The sequence below is a fragment of the Martes martes genome, assembly GCF_963455335.1.
Source record: "Martes martes genome assembly, chromosome: 4".
NCBI lineage: Eukaryota > Metazoa > Chordata > Mammalia > Carnivora > Mustelidae > Martes > Martes martes.
In genome coordinates, this window is record NC_137891.1 from 162,844,244 (window position 1) to 162,868,554 (window position 24,311).

The following is a 24,311-nucleotide window of genomic DNA, read 5'->3' on the forward strand; positions in this document are numbered from 1 at the left end:
ATATTTTACTATTTTTTTTCACATACATTTACAAGAGAGATTAGTGCTTTTTTAAAAAATTGTATTCTTTGTCAAGTCTTGCTGGCTTTGGAAAAGGCATCAGGAAAAATTTCTTTTTTCTGTTCTGCAACAATTTAAATACAATAATTATCATTCTTTGAAGGTGTGCAAAACCACTTTTGGGGCCCTGCACCTTCTCTGGGGGAAAGCTGGATGATATTCTCAACCCTTTCCATACTTTCTGAATTAGTTTTGTTAATTTGTGTTTTTGTAGCAAATATTTTGATGACCTTTTTCTTATTCAGTAACTTAGAAATGTACATTTTAAAACTTTCCTCAGGGGCACCTGGTTGGCTCAGTTAAATGTCTGCCTTCAGCTAGGTCATGGTCCCAGGGTCTTGGGATCAAACCCCACACCAGTCTCCCTGTTCTGGCGGGAAGCCTGCTTCTCCCTCTCCCACTCCCTCTGCTTGTGTTCCCTCTCTCGTGTGTCTCTCTTTGTCAAATAAATAAATAAAATCTTTTTTTAAAAAGATTTTATTTATTTATTCAACAGAGATCACAAGTGGGCAGAGAGGCAGGCGGGGGGGCGGGGGGTGGGAAGCAGACTCCCTGCTGAACAGAGAGCCCAATGTGGGGCTCGATCCCAGGACCCTGGGATCATGACCTGAGCCGAAGGCAGAGGCTTAACCCACTGAGCCACCCAGGTGCCCCTAAATAAAAGCTTTTTAAAAAAGAAAAAAAAAAACTTTCCTCAGTATCTGTAGCTAACTTTTCTTCTTTTTTCATGTTATATGTTTGATATTTCCTTTTCGTTAATTATCCTTGCTAGAAGTTTATTTTACAGGTTATGATAAAGAATCAGGTCTTGAATTTGTCAATTTCAGTGTTCTGTATTTTTGTCACTTATTTTTTGGTTTTACCTTTATTGATGCCATCTTCTTATTTTCCCGAAGTCTTTTTCTAGGTGAGTTCAGTGCTTAGTTTTGTTTTCATATTTTAAGCCTATGAATTTTCCTCTGAGTATAACTTTGGTCACATCCGTATGTTTTTATACCTAATATAACACATGCTTAGTATGATCATTTTGGGGGGGATATATTCACATACCCTTAAATTTCACCTACATTTTAAAATGTACAATTCAAAAAAATTAAAAAAAAATAAAGTGTACAATTTAGTGCCTTTTCATATATTCACAGTTATGCAACCCACACTATTTAATTTCAGAACATTCTCATCACCCCCAAGAGAAACCTAATAATAGTTACTCTCCATTCCTCCCACCCCCTCTAGCACTTAGTAACCGTTAATCTACTTTCTGTCTCTATAGAATTGTCTGGTCTGGGCAACTCATATACACACTTATACACTATGTGGAATTTTGTGTCTGCCTTTTTTTGTTCTTTAGCATAATGTTTTCAAGGTTTGCCCGTGTTGTAATGTGTATCACCACCTCATTCCCTTATATGGGTGAGTAATATTCCATTGCATACCACAATTTTGTTTATCTGTTTATCAGTTTATGGGCAGTTTTTCTACTTTTTGGCTATTTTGAATAATGATGCTAGGAATAGTCATGTACACAGTTTTGCAAAAACATGTTTTCAGTTTTCTTGAGTGTAAATGTAGCAGTGGAATTGCTAGGTCCTATGAAGTTATAGACTGAATTGTGTCTCCCCTAAATTCGTAGGCTGAAGCCCTAACCCCAGTGTGATTGTCTTTGGAGACAGGGCCTTTAAGGAAGTAAGGTTAATGAGAGCGTAAGGGTGGGGCCCTAAGCCCAGAGGACTGGCATCCTTCCAGAAAGGGAAGAGAAATCAGAACTCCCATGCTCTCCCTGTGCTTACGCAAAAGGAAGGCCAAGACAGGACACAGCCAGAAACAGTTGTCTGTAAGTCAGGAAGAGAATGCTTACCTGAATACTAAGGGTACGAATCTGTAAACCTCTCGAGCTGGGAGTTCTAGCCTCTAGAACTGTGAAAAAAATTCATTTTTGTTGTTTGCGCCATGGAGTCTGTTGCGTCTGGTTAGACAGCCTGAGCCGACTAAAACATACAGTGGCTTTTCATCTTTTCGAGGAACCGATGGACTTGCCGTGGAAGGGGCGCAGTCTTCCAAAGCGGCAGCCCTACCCCACGTTCCTGCGGGGGAGGGGCACAAGGGTTCCAGTCTCTCCACCTGGCCCTCGAAATTGGTTTCTGTCTTTTTTGGTTGCAGCCATCCTCGTGGGTGTGAAGCAGTATCTCCCTGTGGTTTGGGTTTGCATCTCCTGACTAGTGACCTTGAACGTCTTTTCATATGCTGGGTTTTCTTTTTGTCCTTGAGTTATGAGCTCTCTCTCTTTTTTAAAAATCTATGTCTTCTGGATATTAGGTCTTTGCATTTTTCTAAGTTTTCTAAGACTGCTGTAACCAAGTACCAAACATTAGATGGCTTAAAACCAAAGCAATGTGCTGTCTCACACCTGCGGAAGCGGGAAGTCTGCAGTCAAGGCAGCTGCGGAGCCTTGAGCGCTCTGGCTGCTCTGGGGGAGGATCCTTACTTGCTTCCAGGCTCCTGGGTTTGCTGGCAGTCCCTGTTCCTTGTTGGCATGTAGATGCACGTTCCAGGCACGTGACCTCTTCTCCCTGAGTGTCTTCATCTTGTCTCCTCTCTGTGAGGGTCTGCCTCTGTGTCCAAATTTCCCCTTTCCCAAAGGACATCATTCATAGTGGATGAGGGCCCACTTGAGTGACCTCATGGGAACTTGATTACCATTGGGAAGACCCTAGTTCCAGAGGAAGTCACATTCTAGAGGGGCTGGGGCTTCAACATTCTTTTTGGGGGACACAATTCAACACATAATAACCCTGACCAGATATAGGACTTAACAAAATTTTTCTCCTGCTCTGTGGATTACCAGTCACTTTCTTAAAAAATTGAGATATAATTGATAAATAATATTCATTTTGGGTGCGACATCATGATTTTTTATTTGTATATGTTGTGCAATGATCACCATAGGAAGTCTAGTTAATGTCCATCACCACATATAGTTAGACAGTTTTTTCTTGTGATGAGATCTTTTAGGGTCTACTCTCTTAGCAACTTCCAAAAATGCAACATGGTAGTTTTTGAAAAAGATTTTATTTACGGGCGCCTGGGTGGCTCAGTCAGTGAAGTGTCTGCCTTCGGCTCAGGTCATGACCCCAGGGTCCTGGGACTGAGTCCTGCATCAGGGATGCTGAGCAGGGAGCCTCCTTCTCCCTCTCCTCCCAGCTGTGTTCTCTCTCCCTATGTCAGTCTCTCTTTCTCAAATAAATAAATAAAATCTTTTTAAAAAGCTTGCTGCTGAGCTGGGAGCCCAACGCGGGACTCTATCCCGGGACCCTGGTTTCATGACCTGACATGCGTCTCTCACCTTGAGTCGTGTCTTTTGAAGCTCCGAATTTTATGTTTTGGTGAAATCTTGGGTTGCCTGTGCCTTTGGTTTCCTATCTAAGAGACCACTACCTGGTTCACGGTCATGAAAATTGAGACCCATGGTTTTGTTCTCGTAGTGCTGTTTTGCCTGAATTTATTTTAGAGAATGTGTTTCAATTCCTGGATGATTTGCTTTTTCTTTTTGTTGCTGATTTTACTGCTTAGAGAAAGAGGTTTGTACAGGTTTTCCTTTTTAAAGTCACCACTGAGGTTGTGAAAGGTAGGGTTAACATTTTAATTGCTTCCCGGCTCCTTGAAAGCAAGGTCTATCATTCCCATGCTGCACGCTTGCTCTCGGGGTCTCCATGAATCAAGTAAACTTACTCTTCATTTCTACTACCTTCTTCTTGTCTGCCTGATGTTCCCATCCTGCATGTGATTCGGTCAAAATTCCTTATGTTTGCAGCACCTTTTCTTTTAAATATTTCGGTTTTGCTAACGCACCTGTGGTTTCCCCACAGGCCTCGCTCACCCTCTCTGCTTGTACCCACCCCCCCATCTTTTTTTTCTTCTCCGCCTGTTGTTACTTTGTGGCCTTCTGCTCCCATTTTCCGGAGGCTGTGTTTTCTCTCCTCTCCTTGCATACGCCAGACAATCACTCACTTGTTTCTCCGTCACACTAAATCCCTCGGAAGAAGCTGCTCCTCCTGGAGCTTCAGAATAATTTTACTGTTCATTTATTCTGAAAGGTTTTCTTCACAAGCCCGATTTCTTGGTGTTTTCTGTTTCCATGTTCTTGAACAAGGAGATAACTAGCGTCTGCCAAAAAATCCCAATGTGCGACTTGGCCCCTGGGTTGGTTTGTAAGGCTTTCAGGTGCAAGTAACAATAAATCTCAATCCAGCTGGTGTTCACCTAAAAATGATTTCTTAAAAGATTTTATTTATTTATCGAGAGAGAGAGAGAGATTGAGAGAACGGGGGCGGGGGGGGGCAGAGGGAGAGAGACAGAGAATCCCAGGCAGATTCTTTGCTAAGCTCAGGGCCCCACACGGGGCTTGAGCTCATGACCCTGAGCCAAAATCAAGAGTTAGACACTTAAGTGACTGAGACACCTGGGTGCCCCCTAAAAATGCTTTCTCAGCTTACCTGCAGGTGGAGGTAGAGCATGGTTACTTCAGCAGTTCTCCAGGGTCCTCAAGGACCCAGGTACTTTCTGTCTTTCTATATGCCTTCCTTATCACATTGGGCTGACTCCCTCATGGTGGCAAGTTGGATGCAGCAGCTCCATACATTGCATCCTTACCATCCAGAGCAGAAGAAGAACTGTTTCTTCCTTGTAGGTGTCATTTAAGAGCAAGAAACCTTTCCCAGAATCCATCCTCCCCTTAGCTGATTTCTCTCATGTTGGCCAGAACTGGATTACAAGCCCGACCCCAGTCACTGGCCTAGAAAATGAGTGTGCACAGATATCTTAGAACAATCAGAATTCACCTGAGTCCCATGAGGGGAGGCAGTACACCCTGAATCAAAGGTTGGGCTCCACAGGCAAGGAAGGGGGACACGGCTGTTTAATGGTTTTCCAGCAGCATCTGCTGTGCTCTTGGTCCCGCTTGGACACTGGCCGAATTTCCTCACTGATCTGCAGCAGGAGAGCAGGTGCCTGGGCTTGGTTTTCAGCTCCATTCTCAGGATTTACCAGGCTTTCATCTAACATATCTCTTCGGGTTGAAATGGAACCTTCTCTTACCTCTGTATCCTAGCCCTCTGATGCTTTCAACAAATGTAGTTCCAAAAACGGACATTCCTAGCCTCTTCCTATCTGTGCTGTCTGTCTGTGTCTGCAGGGAGCTGTGTCTCCTCCTCAGATGCTTCCTCACTCCTCCCCCCTTGAACCCATGTCTTCTCTGCGAGCTACCATCTCCAGGTAGATTTAGGCTGAGAGGCACTCCTGGGGATAAGGAAGAACACTTTTCCTCTGGAGCAACTATGCGGGAGAGTGATGGCTGTGCATTGTCCGGTTGACAAAGACCTTGCCTTTTTTTAAGGGTCAGACAGTGGGAGGAGGGATAAAAGATCTTTCAAGTTATTTTTAGGTGGGGAGGCAGGGTCACTCTGTGGGCAGCATAACCTGGGGGTCCACGACAATTGCACTTTCAATCTAGTTCTGGGTTATGGCGATGTTCTGGGTTATGGCGATGTTCTGGGTTTTCGACTCTTTCTGTACCTTTATGTTTGAGTTAGAATTTGGGAGAGACGGGAGGTGGGGACTGCTAGGTGGTTGCCATTTAGAACTAGAAGCCATGTTCATGCACTTTTAAAAGACTGAGCTACATACATCCTGTCTCTCCTTCCTTGGCCCCTTCCCCCTGGTATCTGCTTCCCTCAGTCCCCTGCAGTCACCAGGACCCTCCACATCATTAAAGCCAGAGGGCACTTTGAATGGCGGTCTAACCCTGTCTCTTCTTAGCACACGACATTGCCGCCCGCCACCCACAGGTTCCTCTTGCCGGTTAGCTTGCACAGCGTGCGTGCTCTGTGTCAGTTATTATTGTTCTTGTGGTTATTTTTTTTTTTGAAAATTTTATTTATTTATTTGAGAGAGAGAGAGAGTGAGAGCATGAGAGGGGAGGAGGTCAGAGGGAGAAGCAGACTCCTTGTGGAGACGGGGGCCAGCCCCACGAGGGACTCAATCCCAGGACTCCAGGATCATGATCTGAGCCAAAGACAGTCACCTAACCAATGAGCCACCCAGGCGGCCTCTGTGTCAGGTATCGTGCTAAGGTCTTCATGACTTCATAAAATTCTCACAGCCAGCCTAATGAGGTCCTCATTCTTCCCATTCTACATGTGAGGAAACGGAGGCTCTTGCTCATGGACCAATAGCTCATGACCAGAAGAGTCAGAAGGGAACCTTCTTCAATGGTACAGGATGTGAGTTTTGCAAGATGAAAGCGTTGAGATCTGTTGCACAAGGATGTGCCTATAGTTAACACTACTGCATACTATGCACTTAAAAATGGTTAAGATGGGGCGCCTGGGTGGCTCAGTGGGTTAAGCCTCTGCCTTCAGCTCAGGCCATGATCTCAGGGTCCTGGGATCGAGCCCCACATTGGGCTTTCATCTTGCAAAACTCACATCCTGTACCCACTGAACGAAAACTGCTCCTTGCCCTCTTCCCCTCCATTCTGCTTTCTGTTTCTAAGCTTGAAGACTTTAGATGCCTCATATAACTGGAATCATGTAGTATTTTTCTTTTTGTGACTGACTTATTTCACTTGGCGTCAAGTTCATTCATGTCATAGCCTGTGATAGGATTTCCTTTTTTTTTTTTTTTGCTGAATGATATTCCATTGTATGTCTATATCGCATTTTCTTTTTTTTCCCCTCCAGCTTTATTGAGATATAATTGATATGCAACTTGTGTAAGTTTAAGGTTCCATTGTGATAGTTTGGTATATGTATATATTGTAGAATGATTACCACGATACCGTTAGTTAACACATCTGTCACCTCACAGAGTTACCTTGTGTGTGTGTGTGTGTGTGTGTGTGTGTGTGTGTGTGATGAGATCACTTAAGATCTCTCTTACCAATTTTAAAGGATACAAAACAGTATTGTTGGCTAGAGTCACCTGCTGTATATTAGATCCCTAGAACTTTTTCAACTTCTGACTAGAAGTTTGTAACCTTTGACCAACTTCTCCCATTTTCCCCAGCCCCTAGCCTTTGGCAACCACCAATCTACTCTCTGTTTCTATGAGTTTGGCTTTTTCAGATTCCACATATAAGTGAAAACATACAACATTCTTCTTTGTTTTTCTTATTTCACTTAACATAATGCCCTCAAGGTTCATCCATGTTCTTGATGATGACAGGATTTCTTTCTTTTTTATGGGTGAATAGCATTCATTTATATATATCATTTTCTTTTCTTTATTCATTCATCCATCAACAGATACTGAAGTAATTTCCATATCCCGGCTATTGTGAATGATACTGCAGTGGACACGAGAGTGCAGATATCTCTTCAAGATAGTGATTTCATTTTTTGGGATACATACTAGCAGTGGGGCAGAGGGAGAGGGAGAAGTAGACTCCCCACTGAGCAGGGAGCCAGATACAAGGATCCATCCCAGGACCCTGAGATCATGACGTAAGCCGAACGCAGACACTTAACCAACTGAGCCACCCCAGGTGCCCATGTCTCTCTACCTATTTTTAAATTGGGTTATTTGTGGGGGCTTTTGTTGAGTTGTAGGAGTTCTTTACATATTCTAGATATTAACCCCGTATCAGATATGTGGTTAGCAAATATTTTCTCCCATTTCATAGGTTGCCTTTCATTTTGTTGATGGTTTCCTTTACTGTGGAGATGTTTTTAAGTTTGATGTGGTCCCATTTGTCTATTTTTGCTTTTGTTTCCGGTACTTTTGGTGGCATATCCAAGAAATCATTTCCAAGTCCAATGGCAGGAAGCTTTTCTATGTATTTTCTTTTCTTTTTTAAAATATTTTTTTAAAATTTATTTGACAGACAGAGATCACAAGTAGGCAGAGAGGCAGACAGAGAGAGAGAGGAGGAAGCAGGCTCCCTGCCGAGCAGAGATCCTGATGTGGGGCTCGATCCCAGGACCCTGAGATCATGACCTGAGCCGAAGGCAGAGGCTTAACCCACTGAGCCACCCAGGTGCCCCTTTAAAATATTTTTTTTTTTTTTTTTTTTTTTAGATTTTTTTTTTTTTTTATTTATTTGACAGAGAGAAATCAGAGCTAGGCAGAGAGGCAGACAGAGAGAGGGGGAAGCAGGCTCCTGCTGAGCAGAGAGCCCGATGTGGGGCTCGATCCCAGAACCCTGAGATCATGACCTGAGCCGAAGGCAGAGGCTTAAACCACTGAGCCACCCAGGTGCCCCTTTAAAATATATTTTTAAAATTTATTACTTGACAGGGGAGGGAGAGAGAGAGAATCTCAAGCAGACTCCCGGGTGAGTGCAGAGCCAGTTGTGGGGCTCAATCTCATGACCCTGAGATCTTGACCTGAGCTGAAATCAAGGGTCAAATGCTTAACCAACTGAGCCACCCAAGTGTCCCTTAAATATATTTTTATTATTTTAAGTAGGCTCCATGCTAGACATGGATGCGGGCCTCAAACTCACAAACTCAAACTCACAACCCTGAGATCAAGACCTGAGCTGAAATCAAAGAGTTGGACAAGGGCACCTGGACACAGTTGATTTCACCTCAGGTCATGATCTCAGGGTTGTGCCATAGAGCCCTTCATCGGGCTCTGTGCTCAGCAGGGAGTCTGCTTAGGAGTCTCTCCTCTCTCCCTCCCTCATCCTCTGCCCTTCCCCCTGTGCCCTCCTTAAAATAAATAAATAAATCTTAAAAAACAAGTAAGAGTCAGACTGAGCCACCTAGGCACCCCTCCTCTATCTTTTCTTCCAGGAGTTTTATAGTTTCAGGTCTTACATTTAGGTCTGTAATTTATTTCATGTTAGATTTTGTATGTGGTATAAGGTAAGGGCCCAACTTCATTATTTTGCATGTGGATAATCAGTTTTCCCAGCACTGTTTGTTGAAAAGACTGTCCTTTCCCCATTGTGTCAGCTTGGCACTCTTGTCCAAAATCATTCGGCATATGTGAGGGTCTATTTCTGGGCTCTCTATTCTGTTCAGTTGGTCTGTATTTCTGTTTTCATACCGGTATCAAACTGTTTTGATTATGGTGGCTTTGTAATGTGTTTTTTTTTAAGATTTTATTTATTTACTTGACAGAGAGAGAGAGAGAGAGAGATCACAAGTAGGCAGAGAGGCAGGCAGAGGGAGAGGAAGGGAAGCAGCCTCATGCTGAGCAGAGAGCCCGATGCGGGGCTCGATCCCAGGACCCTGAGACCATGACCTGAGCTGAAGGCAGAGGCTTAAACCGCTGAGCCACCCAGGCGCCCCTGGCTTTGTAATGTTTTTGAGGTCAAAAAGTGTGAGGCTTCTAGCCTTGTTTTTCTTTTTCTTTTTCAAGATTATCTTGCTATTCCTGGTTCTTTGATTTTCCATGTGAATTTTAGGATTTCTTTTTCTATTTCTACATAGAACATCTTTGGGATTTTGATGGGAATTGAGTTGAACTTGTGGGTCACTTTGGGTAGCACGGACATTGCAACAATATTAAGTGTTCCACTCTATAAACACGATGTCTTTCCACTTATTCGTGTCTTCTTTAATCTCTTTCAGCAATATTTTCTCATTTTTTGTTAACTGTATTTCTAAGTATTGTATTCTTTTTGCTACAATTGGAAATGGGATTGTTTTCTTCATTTCCTGTTCTGATTGTCCGTTGTTAGTGTGTGGAAACACGGCTGATTTTTGCGTGTTGACTTTCTTTCTTTCTTTCTTTTTTTATTAACATATGATGTATTATTAGCCCCAGGGGTACAGGTCTGTGAATTGCCAGGTTTACACACTTGCGTGTTGACTTTATTTATTGCATCTTTGCTGTCTTTGTTTATCAGTTCTAACGGTGTTTTTGTGGAATTTTTAGGATTTTCTATGTATATGTCACCTGTGGAGTGAAATAATTTTACTTCTTTCTTTCCAGTCTCAGTGCCTTTTATTTCTTTCTCTTGCCTAAGCTCTCTGGCGAGGACTTCGGTACTATGTTAAATAGAAGTGGCAAGCGTGGACATCCTTGCCTTGGGCTTGTTCTTCAAGGGAAGGCTATCAGTTTTCCACCTTTGAGCATGCCTGCTGTGGCTTTTCACACATGGTCTTTATTAGGATGAGGTAGTTTCCTGCGGTCCCTAGTGCGTCCAGTGTATTGCCTCGTAACCAGATCGTTAGAATAGCAAAGTAGGTTGTTTTCCTGCCTCCTATGCTCTTTAACGTCTCCAAACCACAGAAAGTGTAGAAAGCACCTGGGGGATTAGAACCAGCCACCACTAGGGCAGCTGGAGGGCAGGTGGTGGGCAAGAAGCAGGTGGCTTGGCCTTTCCCCGCCGCAGAGACAGGAGAAGTTGAGAGCTGCGAGGTGAGAGTGGTCTCAGGACGCCGCAGCTCAGGCCCCGCCCCTCAGGAGCCTCTGGCCTCGCCCCGCCCCTGGCCCCGCCCGGCCCCGCCCGGCCCCCGCCCCACTCCCTGCATGCCCCGCCCTACCAGCCCCTACGCCAGCCCTGTCCCACTGTGGGATCCCGTGGAGAGCCCCGCGTTACTTACTTTCAGCGCCCTGGGAGGAGGATGAGATCCGGAGGGACCGAGTGGAGCCCCAGAGTGTGTCTCTGTCATGGCGGGAGCCCATCCCCGTCGGAGCTCCGGGGGCCAACGGCACGGAGTACGAGATCCGGTACTACGAGAAGGTGAGGCGCGGTATGGGCGGCACCTGGGGCTGGGTTCTGGGGCCGTGGTCTGTCTCCATGCAGCTGCTTCCTTTTGTACCTTCTCGCCGCAGAAGTCCTCCTTACTTTCTTCGTGAACATATCCACCGGCCTTCTAAGGCCTGAGTTCCTTCCTGTCCCCTCCACTCCGTGCCTGGACCCCACGGTTCCTCTGCTGTCACCGCTCTCTGCTTCCTCACCAGTCATCAGCTCCATTGTCGCCGCTTTTGCCTGGGGTTTACAGTTGACTCAGAGCGTTCCCTGGGGGCTGATCCAGATCTTGCTGTGGCCAGATCATAGACATACAATTTCCAACTCTTTTTTAAGAAAACGAATGCAGAAATACCATACTGTTTCAAAATTTACAAATTTTGAAACAAATTACAAAATGTCTGACCTAGGTCGAGTGGTCCACTGGAACTTAGGTGCTCCTAATATTTAACTGCCTGCTCTCCCGAGCAATGCCTGGATGGATGAGTTATTGTTACAGTTTTACTGACATACAGGATGTGTAACGCATGGTTTACAAATAAGAAGAAAAGATATACAGTGTCCTTATTGTAAACTGCATCTAGCTGAATGATCCTTATAGGAGGTTTTTGCCGATTTTTGCTGACGGCTTCTATCTGTTGTCCGTCTATGGTTGCAGTTCAACCTCGACTTGACAAATGGAGAGATGTCCCAGTCCACTATCTCTTTTCCCCATAAATGCATTGTCTTTAAATGTGATCTGTAATCTACTGTTAAAATGTTTCTCACCTTGGTGTAAATTTTATTCATTCAAGCGAAACCTTGCTTTCATCTTCAGCATGTCATGTCAGAACTTCTCTCACTCCTTAGTGACTCAAGGGACTTCTTGGCTGAATCAGATAATAGTTTTTGGATACTGGAAGTCTACTGAGAGCTGTGAGTCGGGGGGTGGAGGGTGGGGAGTGAACACCGAAGAGGAGGGGCTCCTGAGTCACTGTTAGGTGATCTAGGGGATGGGGAGCCACCCACGGAGGAGGAGGACCAGGTCTGGGCTAAGAGGGTGAGCTTGGGTTGGCCCATGCAACGTCCAGGGAGTCCCTGGTACATCCAGGTGGGTTTGGGGGTCTGGACGCTCAAGGGAGAGGCCTGTCCTGGAAAAAGAGAGGTGGGGCCTTTCAGCATAGGGCTGGTAACTGATCGAAGCCAGGGGCTGGAAGGGAAGGCCAAGAAGGACCATGAGAGTGAGAAGAGCAGCAGAGACAGAGCTCTGAGGAGCCCTGAGGTTAGGAGACAGCAGAGGGGGACATGGAGAAGGAGCTGGGCATGCAGTCACTGCTCACAGAGGGCTCACTGAACTGACATCCCGGGGGCGGGAGAGGTCAGATCATAAGAGACAGAGTCCCGAAGCTGAGCTGGGTGGGTGCTCCAGACCCCAAGGGGACATGAATTTGCAGGGAACCGAAACCCTTGAAAAGAGGAGCCTGTGCAAAAGGGGCTCAGTTTGAAAGCCTTCAGGGGCATCGCAGATCCAACTCCTGGAGGCACGGTGCTCCTCATCTGCCCATATCTGTGCACACCAGTCCCTCATCCCCTGCTCAGGGGCTTGCTCAGGGCATCTGATGGCTGCCCTGCCCTGCCCCTGCCCTCCCAGTCTCACTGCCTTTCCCTGGGTCATTCAGATACCTGGAAGAGAGATTCCGAGTGGCCCATTTCAGTTCAGAGTCTGCCCCATTCCTGAATACTGTGACCAAAGAACAGGGCCACATGATAATGGGCTGTGGGCGTGACTGGGGCTCTAATAAGGTGGGAGGGTGAGCAGAGATGAAACAATGGCCACATCTCTAGTACATGCCATTATCAGACATGCTGGGGGGCAGTATGACATAGAGATAAAGCACGGGGCCCGAAGGAATCAAGATGGTGTTGTTCTGATCCTTCCTTGATGTGACCGTCACCTATAAAAGAATGAAATGCTACTGCGAGCACTGTAGGTAGCGAGGCCTCTGAAAGGGTCTAGCACAGCAGCTGGCAGTGAGCCAGCCCTCACTCCGTGACAGCTGCCACTGTCCCTGCTGTCCAGCCTCAGGCAAGTCTCTCCATCCCTCTGTGCCCAATTCCTCGTCTGTGAATCCGTGCCTTGCAGGACATCGTGAAAACCAGATGACAGAGAGAAGGAAAAACTTTGTGAGCTGACAGGGGCCAGGCAGGTGTCAAGTGTCATTCCTCTGAGGCATCAGCCCCAGCCCACTCTCGGGACCATCAGGCCCTGATGTCTGTCCCCAAGAAGGGGGATCTAGCATCTTCTCTAAAGTTTCTCTTAGTATTTTTAGCCGGAAGTACCACTGAGTGTAGGTGGGAACTTGGGTGCAGAGAGGGGTTGGAGAGCCTGTGGAAGAAGCCTGCGGGGCCCTCCCCACAAGGTCCGAGTCAGGCTTTCCCACCCGGTCCATGCTCGCCTCAGGGCACTTCTCCAGCCCCCTACTCCTTGCCCCGCATTCTTCAAGGAGCTCAGGTCTGGTGCTGGATCTGGGCCTCACTTCTTGGTCCTTCCTCAGGGTCAGAGTGAGCAGACGTACTCCACGGTGAAGACAGGGGCACCTGCGGTCACTGTCACCAACCTGAAGCCGGCTACCCGCTACGTCTTTCAGATCCGGGCGGCTTCCCCAGGACCCTCCTGGGAGACCCAGAGCTTCAATCCCTCCATTGAAGTGCAGACCCCAGGGGAGGGTAAGTGATGTGTATTCGGGGAAGGGTTGGGTAGGGAGACCAACTGGGGAGGGGGTGGTTATCCGTGCAATTAAGGGAACCTGCAGAACAGTTTAATTACAACCTAAATAATTCATGAATTTGGAATCCACCACCGAGGGCCTATTCAGTGACATGAATTAAATGGGGGGCCCCGTCCTGGGGGAGCTCACGGGGAGGGGCTCATGAAGAACCATAAGCCACATCTCAGCTGGGGTCTCCCAGCCTCCCGGGACCTCCCGTGTCTTGTAGAAACCTCCCGTGCCCCCTCCAAGATTCTTGCCATTTTCCTTGGGAGGAGCTGTTGTCTCGTGGACACCCCTTGCTCCAATGGGTAAATTCTTTCCCGTTCTGCTTCCTTCTCTCTGTCCTGATGGAGACTCAAACGTGGGATGGGATGCCCTCCCTTTCCCCACTAGGCCTTAGAGTGAGAAGCACACTTCACTGAAGCTTGGGGACACAAAGGAGTTGCACCACAGCAATAAACAAAAAACAGAGGGCGAGCTGTGCATGTTTGGTGTGGGGGGGGGAACTGTATGGTATGTGAACCATTTCTCCAGCAAAGCTGTTATCAAGACAAAACAACAAAACAAAACAAAAGCTGAACATCGGATACCCTGATTCTAAAACAGCACTGGCTAGTCCCCCCACCCCGCCCCCTCCGTGGCATCCTGCTATCCGCTTCCTCCCTTCCCCTCCCTCCCCTGGCTCCTGTCCCCCCCCACCACCTCCAAAGTCCCTTTCATGATGAGAGATGAGCAGCTTAGCTGTGGCTCGGGCGGTTTTGCCTGCTGCTAACCCTGCCCTCGGGGTCTCACCTCTATCTACCCTGAGCAGTTCACGAAAAGTATTTTCCTGGACAAAGGCAGTTCCCCCTAAGAGGCGTTCTGACACCAGCTGTCAAGATAATAATTCTTTCCAACCTGCTACACGAGTCTAATCCAAGATAGGAAGAGCTCGGAGCCCAAAGGGAGGTGGAGATAAAATGTGAAGGGAGTTTGGGTTCTGGGAAGAGAGACAGCACTTCTTGCTCGAATGCCTGTCTGTGCCAGGCCCCGGCCAGGTGCTGGCAGGAGGAGATTAGAGCTCTGTGTTGAAGGCTGGGGAGCATTTGAATGTGTGGAGATGGGCAGGGAAGGCACGTGGGGTAGACGAACCCATCTGAACAAAGGCTCACGGGTTTGGCTGGAGTGAGTGCAGTGGGGGCGGGAGCTGGGGGCTGTTAGCTGAAATGGGCCGATGATTTCTGTTCATTTGGTGCTTCTCAGTGAGTAGACCCTGCTTGGTCCCCCTGCCTCCTTGGCCGTTGCCCAGGCTCTGGGGGAATGGGACTCCCAGTCTGCAGAGCACTCCTTCCGCTGAGCTGTGACCCTGACTCAGGAGCACGACGAAGGACCCCGTATCAGCTACCCATTGCTTGTAACAGATTACCCCAAAGCGAGTAGCTGTGAACAGCCAACACTTGTTCTCTCATGGGTTTTGTGGGTCAGGCACCTGGGTGCTGCTTAACTAGGTGCCACGGGCTCAGGGTCCCTCCCGGCTGTGGTCCCTCAAGGCTCGGGTTCTCGCTGGCTCTTTGCCGGAGGCAGGGGTTCCCTGCCTCTTGGGTTTCTCCCTAGAGCTCCTCGTCACCCAGGAACGCGATTCTTTTGGAGACTGTGAGTGAGAGAGAAAGAGAGGGTGCTCAGGACAAGCTGCAGTCTCCTGTCTGTGACATCCCACCCCTTCGGTGGCATTCTCTTCATTAGAAATGAGTTACTATGTCAAGCCCACGCTCAAAGGGACTGAATACCAGTTGGTGGGGAATCCAGAGGGCACATCTTGGAGACCACCTGGCACCACCGCCCTGTCTCCATTTCCGTGTCCACGTGGACATCTCATTTCAGACACTTCTCAGCAACTCCACCCGCCTCTGTCCCGGCCAGACCCTGGGTCCTGTCCCCACTTCTGGAACCACAGGCTCTAAAATCTCTTCATTGACCTTGGCCTTGTTGGCCTCTAACTCTCCTTTCCTCCTCTGTCTCTTGTCACTTGACTGTGACATCCTCCTTACAGGCCTGGAGATCCGACCTCATCTCTGAGGCTGTGAGCCCCCTCCTGGCCCCATGTTACCCCGGCCCCTGTGGATCCTCCCCGGGAAAATGCTCTCCAGCCGTGTTGGTCCCCACTCTGTGGACACTGTGCTGCACCTGCCCTGCTCATCCCAGAGCCTGGAGCCAGGAGCCGGCCTCAGTCCTGTGTCCCACACCTCGCCTAATCTCAGTTGAGTCTCTGGGGCTGCGTGGCATCTCCCCCATTCTAAGTAGTTTTCCCAAAAGGCCTCCTCTCTCAGGCACTTCATGTCCATCCCTGCTCCCGACAGATGCCTTCATCCCTTTCGCCTCAGGCAGGATCTCTGTCCATGTCTCCCTGTCACCCTCAGGATGAAGTCCCTGCTCCATGGCCTGGCATCCCAGGCCATTCAGGTGCTGTCCACCCCCCCCTTCCCCTTTTCCTCCAACTTCCATCCAGCTTCACATCTGGCCCCTCTCAGCCCCCATGCGATCTGTTTCCCCAGCCCCACGGGATGGCTTGCCATTTTCCAGACCCAGCTTGTGCTCCCGAGCAGCACCAAAACCTCGCTGAGCTCCGAGGCCCGGTGCAGATGCCACGGCTCTTCTGTGAGGCCTTCCTCACTGGCTTTAGGAGGAAAGGAGCCTGTCTCTGCTCAGCTCTCCGCTTCTGTTTTCGTTCTACAGTTCGGAATTCTGTTTCTGTCTCCCCCACTGGTCTGTACACTTCCCGGGGCAGGGATTCTGGCTCATTCATCGCTGTCTTCTGAGGGCTGGTGGCAGCCTGTCGTACAGGTTGGGTGGAAGGATGGACGGATGGATGGATGGATGGATAGATGGGATTGGGAACCTGGGGTCCTCTTGGCCCCTTTCTTGGGGAAAGAGTTCACAGTAGAGGCTTTTGGAATCAGGTTCGAATCTTAGGTTCACCATGTATTAGTCGTGGGACCCTGGGCAGATTGCACAACTTTTCTCAGTGTCCGTCTCCTCGGCTATGAAATGGAGACACCACCACCTTACCGGCTGGTTGTGACCTCGAGCGGCGTCATTTAGTTAAGGCACGTGGCACAGTATCTTGAATGGAGTAAACGTGCCTTTGGCGTTCCCTTACTGTGATGCCAGCCAGTCTGGATGGGGCTGGGGAGCTGCGGGGAGAGGCTGTTCCCCCTGTAGAGCTCCGTTAAGTCAGGGCCCGACGGAAAGGCACAAAGAGAGGCACAGGCGTGCCTGTCTGGACCCCGGGGGGGTCCTCTCTCTCTCGAAGAGCTGGACTGCAGGGAGAGCAGGAAGCTCCGGGTGCCACTGCGGGCCCTCGGCTGCGGGGGCGTGGCAGGGGTCAGGCCTGGGGCCTGGGGCAGGCCCTCTGCCTGTCTCAACCGTGTGCTTTACCCCCAGCTGCCTCAGGGTCCAGAGACCACAACCCTGCGGTGGTCGTCACCGTGGTGACCGTCTCAGCCCTCCTCGTCCTGGGCTCCGTGATGAGCGTGCTGGCCATGTGGAGGAGGTAGGTGGCTGGTCCCAGCCGGGCTGACTCCCAGGGGGTGGGGTCCCTGAGCACCCTCATGTGCATCACAGTCCCTCTGTCTGTACCTGCATTTGCACGTGTGCAGATCTGCGCATGCAGACATCTTACTGTGTAGACCGAAGCTGGGCTGGCGAGCTCGCAGCCCCTCCCCCCACTTCCCGCTCCTTGCGGCAGCAGCCAGCACCGCAGCTGGCTCAGCCGCTGGGGGATGAAGGGGATTTAGCTCCTTAACTCATTAAATGTCAGAAGGCATCACTGAGGATGGAATCAAGCCCTGGCTGCTCCAGTGTGATTAGGATTCTCCTGAGGCGCTCAGAGGCCCCCAGCCCTGGCCCGCAAGGGATCCTGAGGCCCTTTAACACAGGCAAGGGGAAGAAAGGCAGAAATTGTGTGTGGGAGGGGGGAGGACAGGGAGGGGAACTCATACACCAGAGCCCCCCACCCCCACCCCCAGCAGGAGGACGCTTGCAGGAGAGTGGGCAGAGAAAGGGAATGGGAGGAGGGGGAAGGATGTGGAGCTTGAGTTTGGTTCAGAGAAGATTCCAGTTCTTTTGCACGCGGCAGAAACCTCATAGCATGTATTTCCGCCTTCTCCCCAGGGCCACACTCTGCTGCACCTCAGGCTGGGGCTGAGGTCAGCAGACGTGAGGGGTGGAAAGTCTGCATGTGAGGGGCTGGCGGGTGTGGGGGGGGTGTGCGGGGTGCAGAGGAGAGTGATGGCTGCTCCGGGAGCTGCATTCCGCTCATCTCAGCATCCTGGAACTGCCTGTGGGCTGGAGGGGCAGGGAGCATTCACACGGCACTGCTTTCTTGGCCTCGAATGGAGCGCTGGAAGTGACCGAGGAGGGGAGAGCCTTGGCCTGGGGGTCTGCGAGCCCCTCTGCCTGGGCCAGGATGGTAAGGGAGGCAGGACAGGAGTCGTGAGCTCCTTTCTGGTGCTTAGATGCCCACACTGGACCTGTTAGGAAAATAGGACAGGATTGGACAGGAGCTGAGAGCCTCTTGTCCTGGCTGGGAGATTAGGGACTCTGGGAGGCAGGAGGAGGACCTGGGAGAGAGGGGTGTGAGGAGCACCCCTCTGGGGAGGAGCTGTGCAGGACAGGGTTAGCTGCCCAGGAGCACCTCGGAGCAGATGTTCGAGGGCAGGTAGAGTAAGCCAGGGCTCACTCTCAAAACCTGCTCAAAATCCAGCCAATAAGATGCTGACGGGCTTGTCCAGCCAGCCGCACAGGCTGATCGCTCTCGGGGTCCCTGCCGTCCTTGTCCTCTGTGGGGTCTCCTCCCCTCCGCTCTCCCTCCCCACCCCACCCTGGCTCATCCCTCTTCTCACCAGAGGGTGTTGTCCACTGGAAACGTCTCCGTTTCTCTGCCCCTCCTCCATCCCATCGGCCTTGCCCCCTTCCTCTCCACCCACCTTTCCTGGATGTTCCCCTCATTCATGGGAAGTCCAGTCACCACACTGGGTGACTTCAGTGACCCTTGGATAACCTCCCATCCCTTGGCTTCTCGGTTCTTTGACTTGCTCAGTCCCAGGGACCTTCTGTTCCGTTCCGCCTCCGCCTCCCTCTCCCGTGTCCTGCCATCAGGCTGGCCATCACCCCAAATACTGTGTCCGACTGGCTCTTCCACTTACGCCCTGCAGGTGCGCTGGCCTTATGGCTTGTCCCCTCGGCCACATCTGCTGCACCTGCTCCTCCATGCTTCACGCATCCCCAAGTCTGCACACCTGCCTGTCTCTGCACCCATCCTCTCCCTCCCTCTGCTCTAGAGTAGGTGCCTTCCTCCCAGTCCTCCCTGCTGTGTTGCATACCCCGCCCCTTCTCACCATCTCAGGAGCCCTACTATTTGTAACGTCCCCCTCTGCCCCACATAACAGCTGACATTTAGTGAGTGCTTTGTAAGCTCTGTGCAACTCTGCTGTATTGGGCGGGGCTGTCTTTATCCCGATTTTATTAAAAAGAAATCCGAGCCCACCCAGTCCTGCTGCTACCAAGTGCAGGAGCTGGGAAGCCAGTTCCTACATGAGGTTCCAGAGCCCATGCTGCTAACCACCTTCGTGACTACTTCAGCTGCCTTTCCCATCCATATAGAAACATCTCCTTAACTGCCCCCTCCTCTGAGCCTCCATGCCATCACTCTCCCCTGTACCACTTTCTTTCCTTCCTTCCTGTGCCATGGTCACCCCTGATTTTCCGTCTGCTTCCCTTTAACTTGTGATCTCCTCTGTGACCTCTTTCTTCTCTACCCGGTCTCTAAATGTCAGGGTGCTCAGACTTGTCCACAGTCCCACTTCCCAGGCTCTGTCCTCTGCCTGGACGGTGCTCACAGCTCCCCAAAGCAGACCTCTTCTCCATCCGCCCCTCATTTCTAACTCCCTACTCCGCGCACCCCTCCCTGCTCACCCCGTGAGCTCTGCAGATTCCCACCGGCTCAGCGCGAGCCTCTCTTCTCCCCGTCCTGGTAGATGGCACCACCGTCCACGGCTGGGCAATCCAGAACATGAGAAGTCATTCCTACCTTCTCCTTCCCCTTTCTGCCTTCCAGCAGTCCTGTCACCTAAACGTCACTTGAATCCTCTTGCTTTTCTCCAGCTCCGTGCTCCCCCTGCATCCCAAGGCACCACCACCAGCTCCTGTGGGTGCAGCCCAGCAGGATCTTTCTAAAAAGCAGCTTGAGTCATGGTCTCACCTGCTCAGCAGTGCCAGGGGCTCTCCTCCGGGCCAGCAAGGCCCTGCCTCAGGGCAGCTTGGGTTCAAAGTCAGGGGTATGGACTTGGGTGCCTCTGGAGTTGCAGGAACGTGCATTGTGTCTCTGAGTGAAAATAATTAGGAATGGAGATGGGGATGAGGGGTTAGGTCTGGGGCTAGGGTTCTGTGTCAGCTGTGGGGAGGATCTTTCCAAACAGGATGGGAAGGTCCCTCCCCAGGGCTCAGATCTTCCTGGCTTCGAAGGGCTAAGGAGCTGCCACCCTGGGTGTGGTGAGATGGGTGGGGCTGGGGCTGCCTCCATCCAAGAATGCCTCTGTGCCTCCCCAGGCCCTGCCCCTATGGCAAAGGAGGTCAGGACGCCCACGATGAGGAGGAGCTGTATTTCCACTGTGAGTTGTCACCTGGCCCCTGCTTAGCCCTCTTCCTTGCTGTCCTTCATAACCCCACCCCCTCCCCCACCCCCGGGCCACTGAACCCCTTCCCCCCACCCCCCCCACTCCCCACCCCCAACCCTGGCCCATTTCTGTCTCTCTGTGCATTCCAGTCAAAGTCCCAACGCGCCGCACATTCCTAGACCCCCAGAGCTGTGGGGACCCTCTGCAGGCTGTTCATCTGTTTGCCAAGGAGTTGGATGCAAAAACCGTCACCCTGGAGAGGAGCCTCGGAGCAGGCAAGCTGGGCTCCCAGGAAGCCTTGTCCGTCCCAAGAGCCCCCTCTTCCCTACCCCGCCTCTGCCCCCCAGGCCTTCCCCATTTCTGGAAGCCCTGCCTTCACCCCAGTCCCAGCCTGCCCAGGAGGCCCCAGCTCCACCCCAGATGGGACTTCTACCCACCAGGTTCCAGGGAAGGGGATGGCGGAGGGGGTCTGTGATCCTGCCTTCCTACCCTCTCCCTGACCCCACGGTCACCGAGACCTGCCCACCCTAGCCCTTTCCCCACTGGCCTCTGCAGACTGCCCCTGGCGGGAGTGTAGTCCCAAGCCTTCATGGAGGGGGCAGTGGGGAGGAGCATTCACAGACTTGGGGACCAGACACCCCTGAGTTCTAGTCCTGGCTCTGCCGATGACCAGCTGTGTGACCAAGGGCACATGGCTCTCCTGCTTGGAACCTGTTCCTTGTCTGTGAAATGGGCACGAGAACTGCCTCGTCGGGGGGACTGTGAAGCCCATGTCATGTGGCTGATTCTCAGTTTACCGTGATTTGAACTCGGGAGCCCCGAGCCCCAGGCCAGAAATGGCCCGTGATCCAGAAGCTGCTCTCTCCACTTCTCACCGAGCCTGGGTTGGCCAGGGGGTGACCTCCAGGGGACTGTCTGAGGTGCTCTCTTCTCACAGGGCGGTTTGGGGAGCTGTCCCTCGGCTGCCTGCAGCTTCCTGGCCGCCAGGAACTCCCCGTGGCCGTGCACATGCTCAGAGACGGCTGCTCTGACTCCCAGAGGCTTAGCTTCCTGGCTGAGGCCCTCACCGTGGGCCAGTTCGACCACAGCCATATCGTGAGGCTGGAGGGTGTTGTCACCCGAGGTAGGGCCGTGTGTTCTGTAGCTATGGGGGTGGAAACGGGGTGGAAGGTGGGGTGCTCCTATGTCCCCAGACCCTTTCTCCAGCCATGGGAGGGAGCCCCTGAGCTGCCCAGTATGGAGAGAAAGCCTCAGCTTTTCTTTCACTGATTCAGGGAGGCCCTTTTGACCTTGAATGACCTTTCTGACCTGTCATGACACCATTGGGGGAGGATGGCTTGGACCTTGGGTGATTTTTCTTAGCAAACTTATTGCAGCTCCTAGATCTTGGTCGCTTTCCTCCTCCCTATGCCCCCTCTTTTGTTCTTTGGCATAGAGGGTCCTGGGTCATGCAGGTGGGTGGCCTGGCTGGGGAAACTTCTTTCTGGCCATCCTGGCCCAGGCTGGGGCTCAGGTTGGGGGAGCATGTGTGCACGCAGAGGGGAGCAGGCAACTTAGCGTGTGTGTCCCCCTGCCTGGCACAGGAAGCACCTTGATGATTGTCACTGAGTACATGAGCCACGGGGCCCTGGATGGCTTCCTGCGGGTGAGTGGCCTGGGTCCCGAGCTGGGGGTACCGCTCACCATGTGAGTCTTCATTCCTCACTTTTCTCTTTGGTGGGACTTGTACTTGGCATCATTCGCTAAAAAGGGACCCCTTGGCCAGGCCCACCTGGTGGGTCCCAGGGCAAACCCAGAGATGGGTAGGTGACTTCCCTGGAGTCCCACAGCCCCCAGAACTGAATGTTCCTCCCACAGCGGCATGAAGGCCAGCTGGCAGCTGGGCAGCTGTTGGGGCTGCTGCCCGGGCTGGCGTCAGCCATGAAGTATCTATCGGAAATGGGCTACGTTCACCGGGGCCTGGCGGCCCGCCGTGTGCTGGTCAGCAGCAGCCTTATCTGCAAGATCTCTGGCTTTGGGCGGGGTCCCCGAGACCGAGCAGAGGCCGTCTATACCACCATGGTGAGGATTCCCTTCTCCCATGCAAACCTGCCCATCAGACCGCACCAGGTCCCCATCACCCACTCCCGCCCTCCGCCCTGCCTGGTCAGGGCCACTCTCCCTATAGCCCTGCCCCTCCCCCCACTTGGCCCCGAATTAATGCTGGTGTGGGCATCATTATGTCCCTTCCCGAGAGGTGCCACTTGGAGGCCGGCAGGTGGGGCTGGATCTGGGCTCCATGGGGTGGGGAGGCCTGGGTGTGCTTGGGCCAGTCCCTTCCTGCCCCTGACCTGCTTGTGTGTCCGCAGAGCGGCCGGAGCCCAGCGCTGTGGGCCGCCCCTGAGACCCTTCAGTTCGGACACTTCAGCTCTGCCAGTGACGTGTGGAGCTTCGGTGTCGTCATGTGGGAGCTGATGGCCTTTGGGGAGCGGCCCTACTGGGACATGTCTGGCCAAGATGTGAGTGACTCAGGCCCCAACTCCCTGACCTCTGCCCATTGACCCTTGACCTCTCAGCCCTAGGCCCCTCTTCACTGTCTCCTTGCTCCCTGTCCTGCCTGACCACATCCTCCTGGGGATGGGATGCTGTGTGCATGTGCTGGAGGGACTTAAAGCTTCCCGTCTGCCCCTCGCCCCCATGGCCCAGGTGATCAAGGCGGTGGAGGACGGCTTCCGGCTGCCCCCGCCCAGGAATTGCCCCGCCCCCCTACACCGGCTGATGCTTGACTGCTGGCAGAAGGACCCTAGCGAGCGGCCCAGGTTCTCCCAGATCCACAGCCTCCTGAGCAAAATGGTGCAGGACCCAGAGCCCCCGAAGTGTGCCACAACCACCTCTCCCAGGTACAGCTGACGCCCCATGTGTCCTGGATACACTCCCACCCACCCACCCCAACCACCAGATACAGCCAACCTCTCACCTCGCCACAAGTGGCCTCTCAACATGGCCCGAGCATAACTGCCCCAACTGTCCCCCCACTTGTCCCACCCCACCTGTCCCCCTACCTGTCCCACACCACCTGTCTCTCCCTACCTGTCCCACCCCACCTGTCCCATCTGTCCCCCCACCTGTCCTACCCCACCTGTCCCCCCACTTGCCCCACCCCACCTGTCCCCCCCACCTGTCCCCCCACCTGTCCCCCCACCTGTCCCCCCCACCTGTCCCACACGCCACCTGTCCCACCCTACCTGTCCCACCCCACCTGTCCAGGGAGGACTGCTCACGCAGTTGCCCTGGATAGATCTGCTATTCTGCCTGCCTCAGACACATGGATGTTGTCCTCCGTCTTAGTCACTCTACTTGTCCTGGGTTTTGCCTCACATGTCCCAGTAAAATGACCACCGACTGGGTGAATGCGTGTGGAAATAGTTCTGACAGGTCTGTAGTTGCAATAAAGAAGTGAAGTGAGTATTGTAGTTGTCCCAGATATGACACGGGTCACCCCCCAAATCATCCTAGGTGTGTCCTACCCCCCAAGACTGTTCCAGATACTCCCAGTACCTTTAGCTGGCTCAGGTGCAACCCGTTCTCTACCTACCAGCCTGCATATCTTGAAACCCATCCCTGTTCTGATGATGCCTCGTACTCCGTGGGGCCAGGTCCGCCCTGGGGCTCGGTTGCTCTCCCCTTCTCCTGTCCTTTCTCAGCTGGCTTCTCCTCGGGAGGGTGGCCGGGTCTGCTGTCCACTGACCATAGCTCCTCTGCCCCCCAGGCCCCCCACCCCCTTGGCGGACCGCGCCCTCTCTGCCTTCCCATCCTTCGGCTCCGTGGGCGCGTGGCTGGAGGCCCTGGACCTGGGCCGCTACAAGGACAGCTTCACTGCCGGTGGCTACGGGAGCCTGGAGGCCGTGGCTGCCATGGCCGCCCAGTGAGTCGGAGGAACGTGTCCGGGAGGCCCGAGCCTGTCCCAGTTCTGGGCCCTTCCCTGTCCCAATGGAGGGAGGGAGAGCAGAAGAGGGTTGGAGCCAGTGGGGTCTGACCAGCCCTTCTTTCAGGGACCTGGTGAACCTGGGCATCTCCTCGGCAGAACATCAAGAGGCCCTCCTGAGCGGGATCAGCGCCCTGCGGGCGTGTGTGCTCCAGCTGCAAGGCCGGGGGGTGCAGGTGTGA

General features: G+C 52.1%; 1 protein-coding gene across 1 annotated transcript in view; it reads left to right on the forward strand.

Moving 5' to 3' along the window:
- Positions 1-24,311, forward strand: part of EPHA10 (EPH receptor A10) — a gene marked incomplete at both ends in the record, with an annotated part of 36,877 nt that extends 12,566 nt beyond the window's left edge. Inside the window, 12 exons of the mRNA XM_080802811.1 lie at positions 10,620-10,753; positions 13,297-13,468; positions 16,933-17,041; positions 20,098-20,159; positions 20,315-20,440; positions 21,103-21,288; positions 21,749-21,810; positions 22,023-22,226; positions 22,514-22,663; positions 22,851-23,044; positions 23,914-24,069; positions 24,197-24,311. Coding sequence (XP_080658937.1) covers positions 10,620-10,753; positions 13,297-13,468; positions 16,933-17,041; positions 20,098-20,159; positions 20,315-20,440; positions 21,103-21,288; positions 21,749-21,810; positions 22,023-22,226; positions 22,514-22,663; positions 22,851-23,044; positions 23,914-24,069; positions 24,197-24,311 — 1,670 coding nt within the window. The remainder of the gene's footprint in view (positions 1-10,619; positions 10,754-13,296; positions 13,469-16,932; positions 17,042-20,097; positions 20,160-20,314; positions 20,441-21,102; positions 21,289-21,748; positions 21,811-22,022; positions 22,227-22,513; positions 22,664-22,850; positions 23,045-23,913; positions 24,070-24,196) is intronic.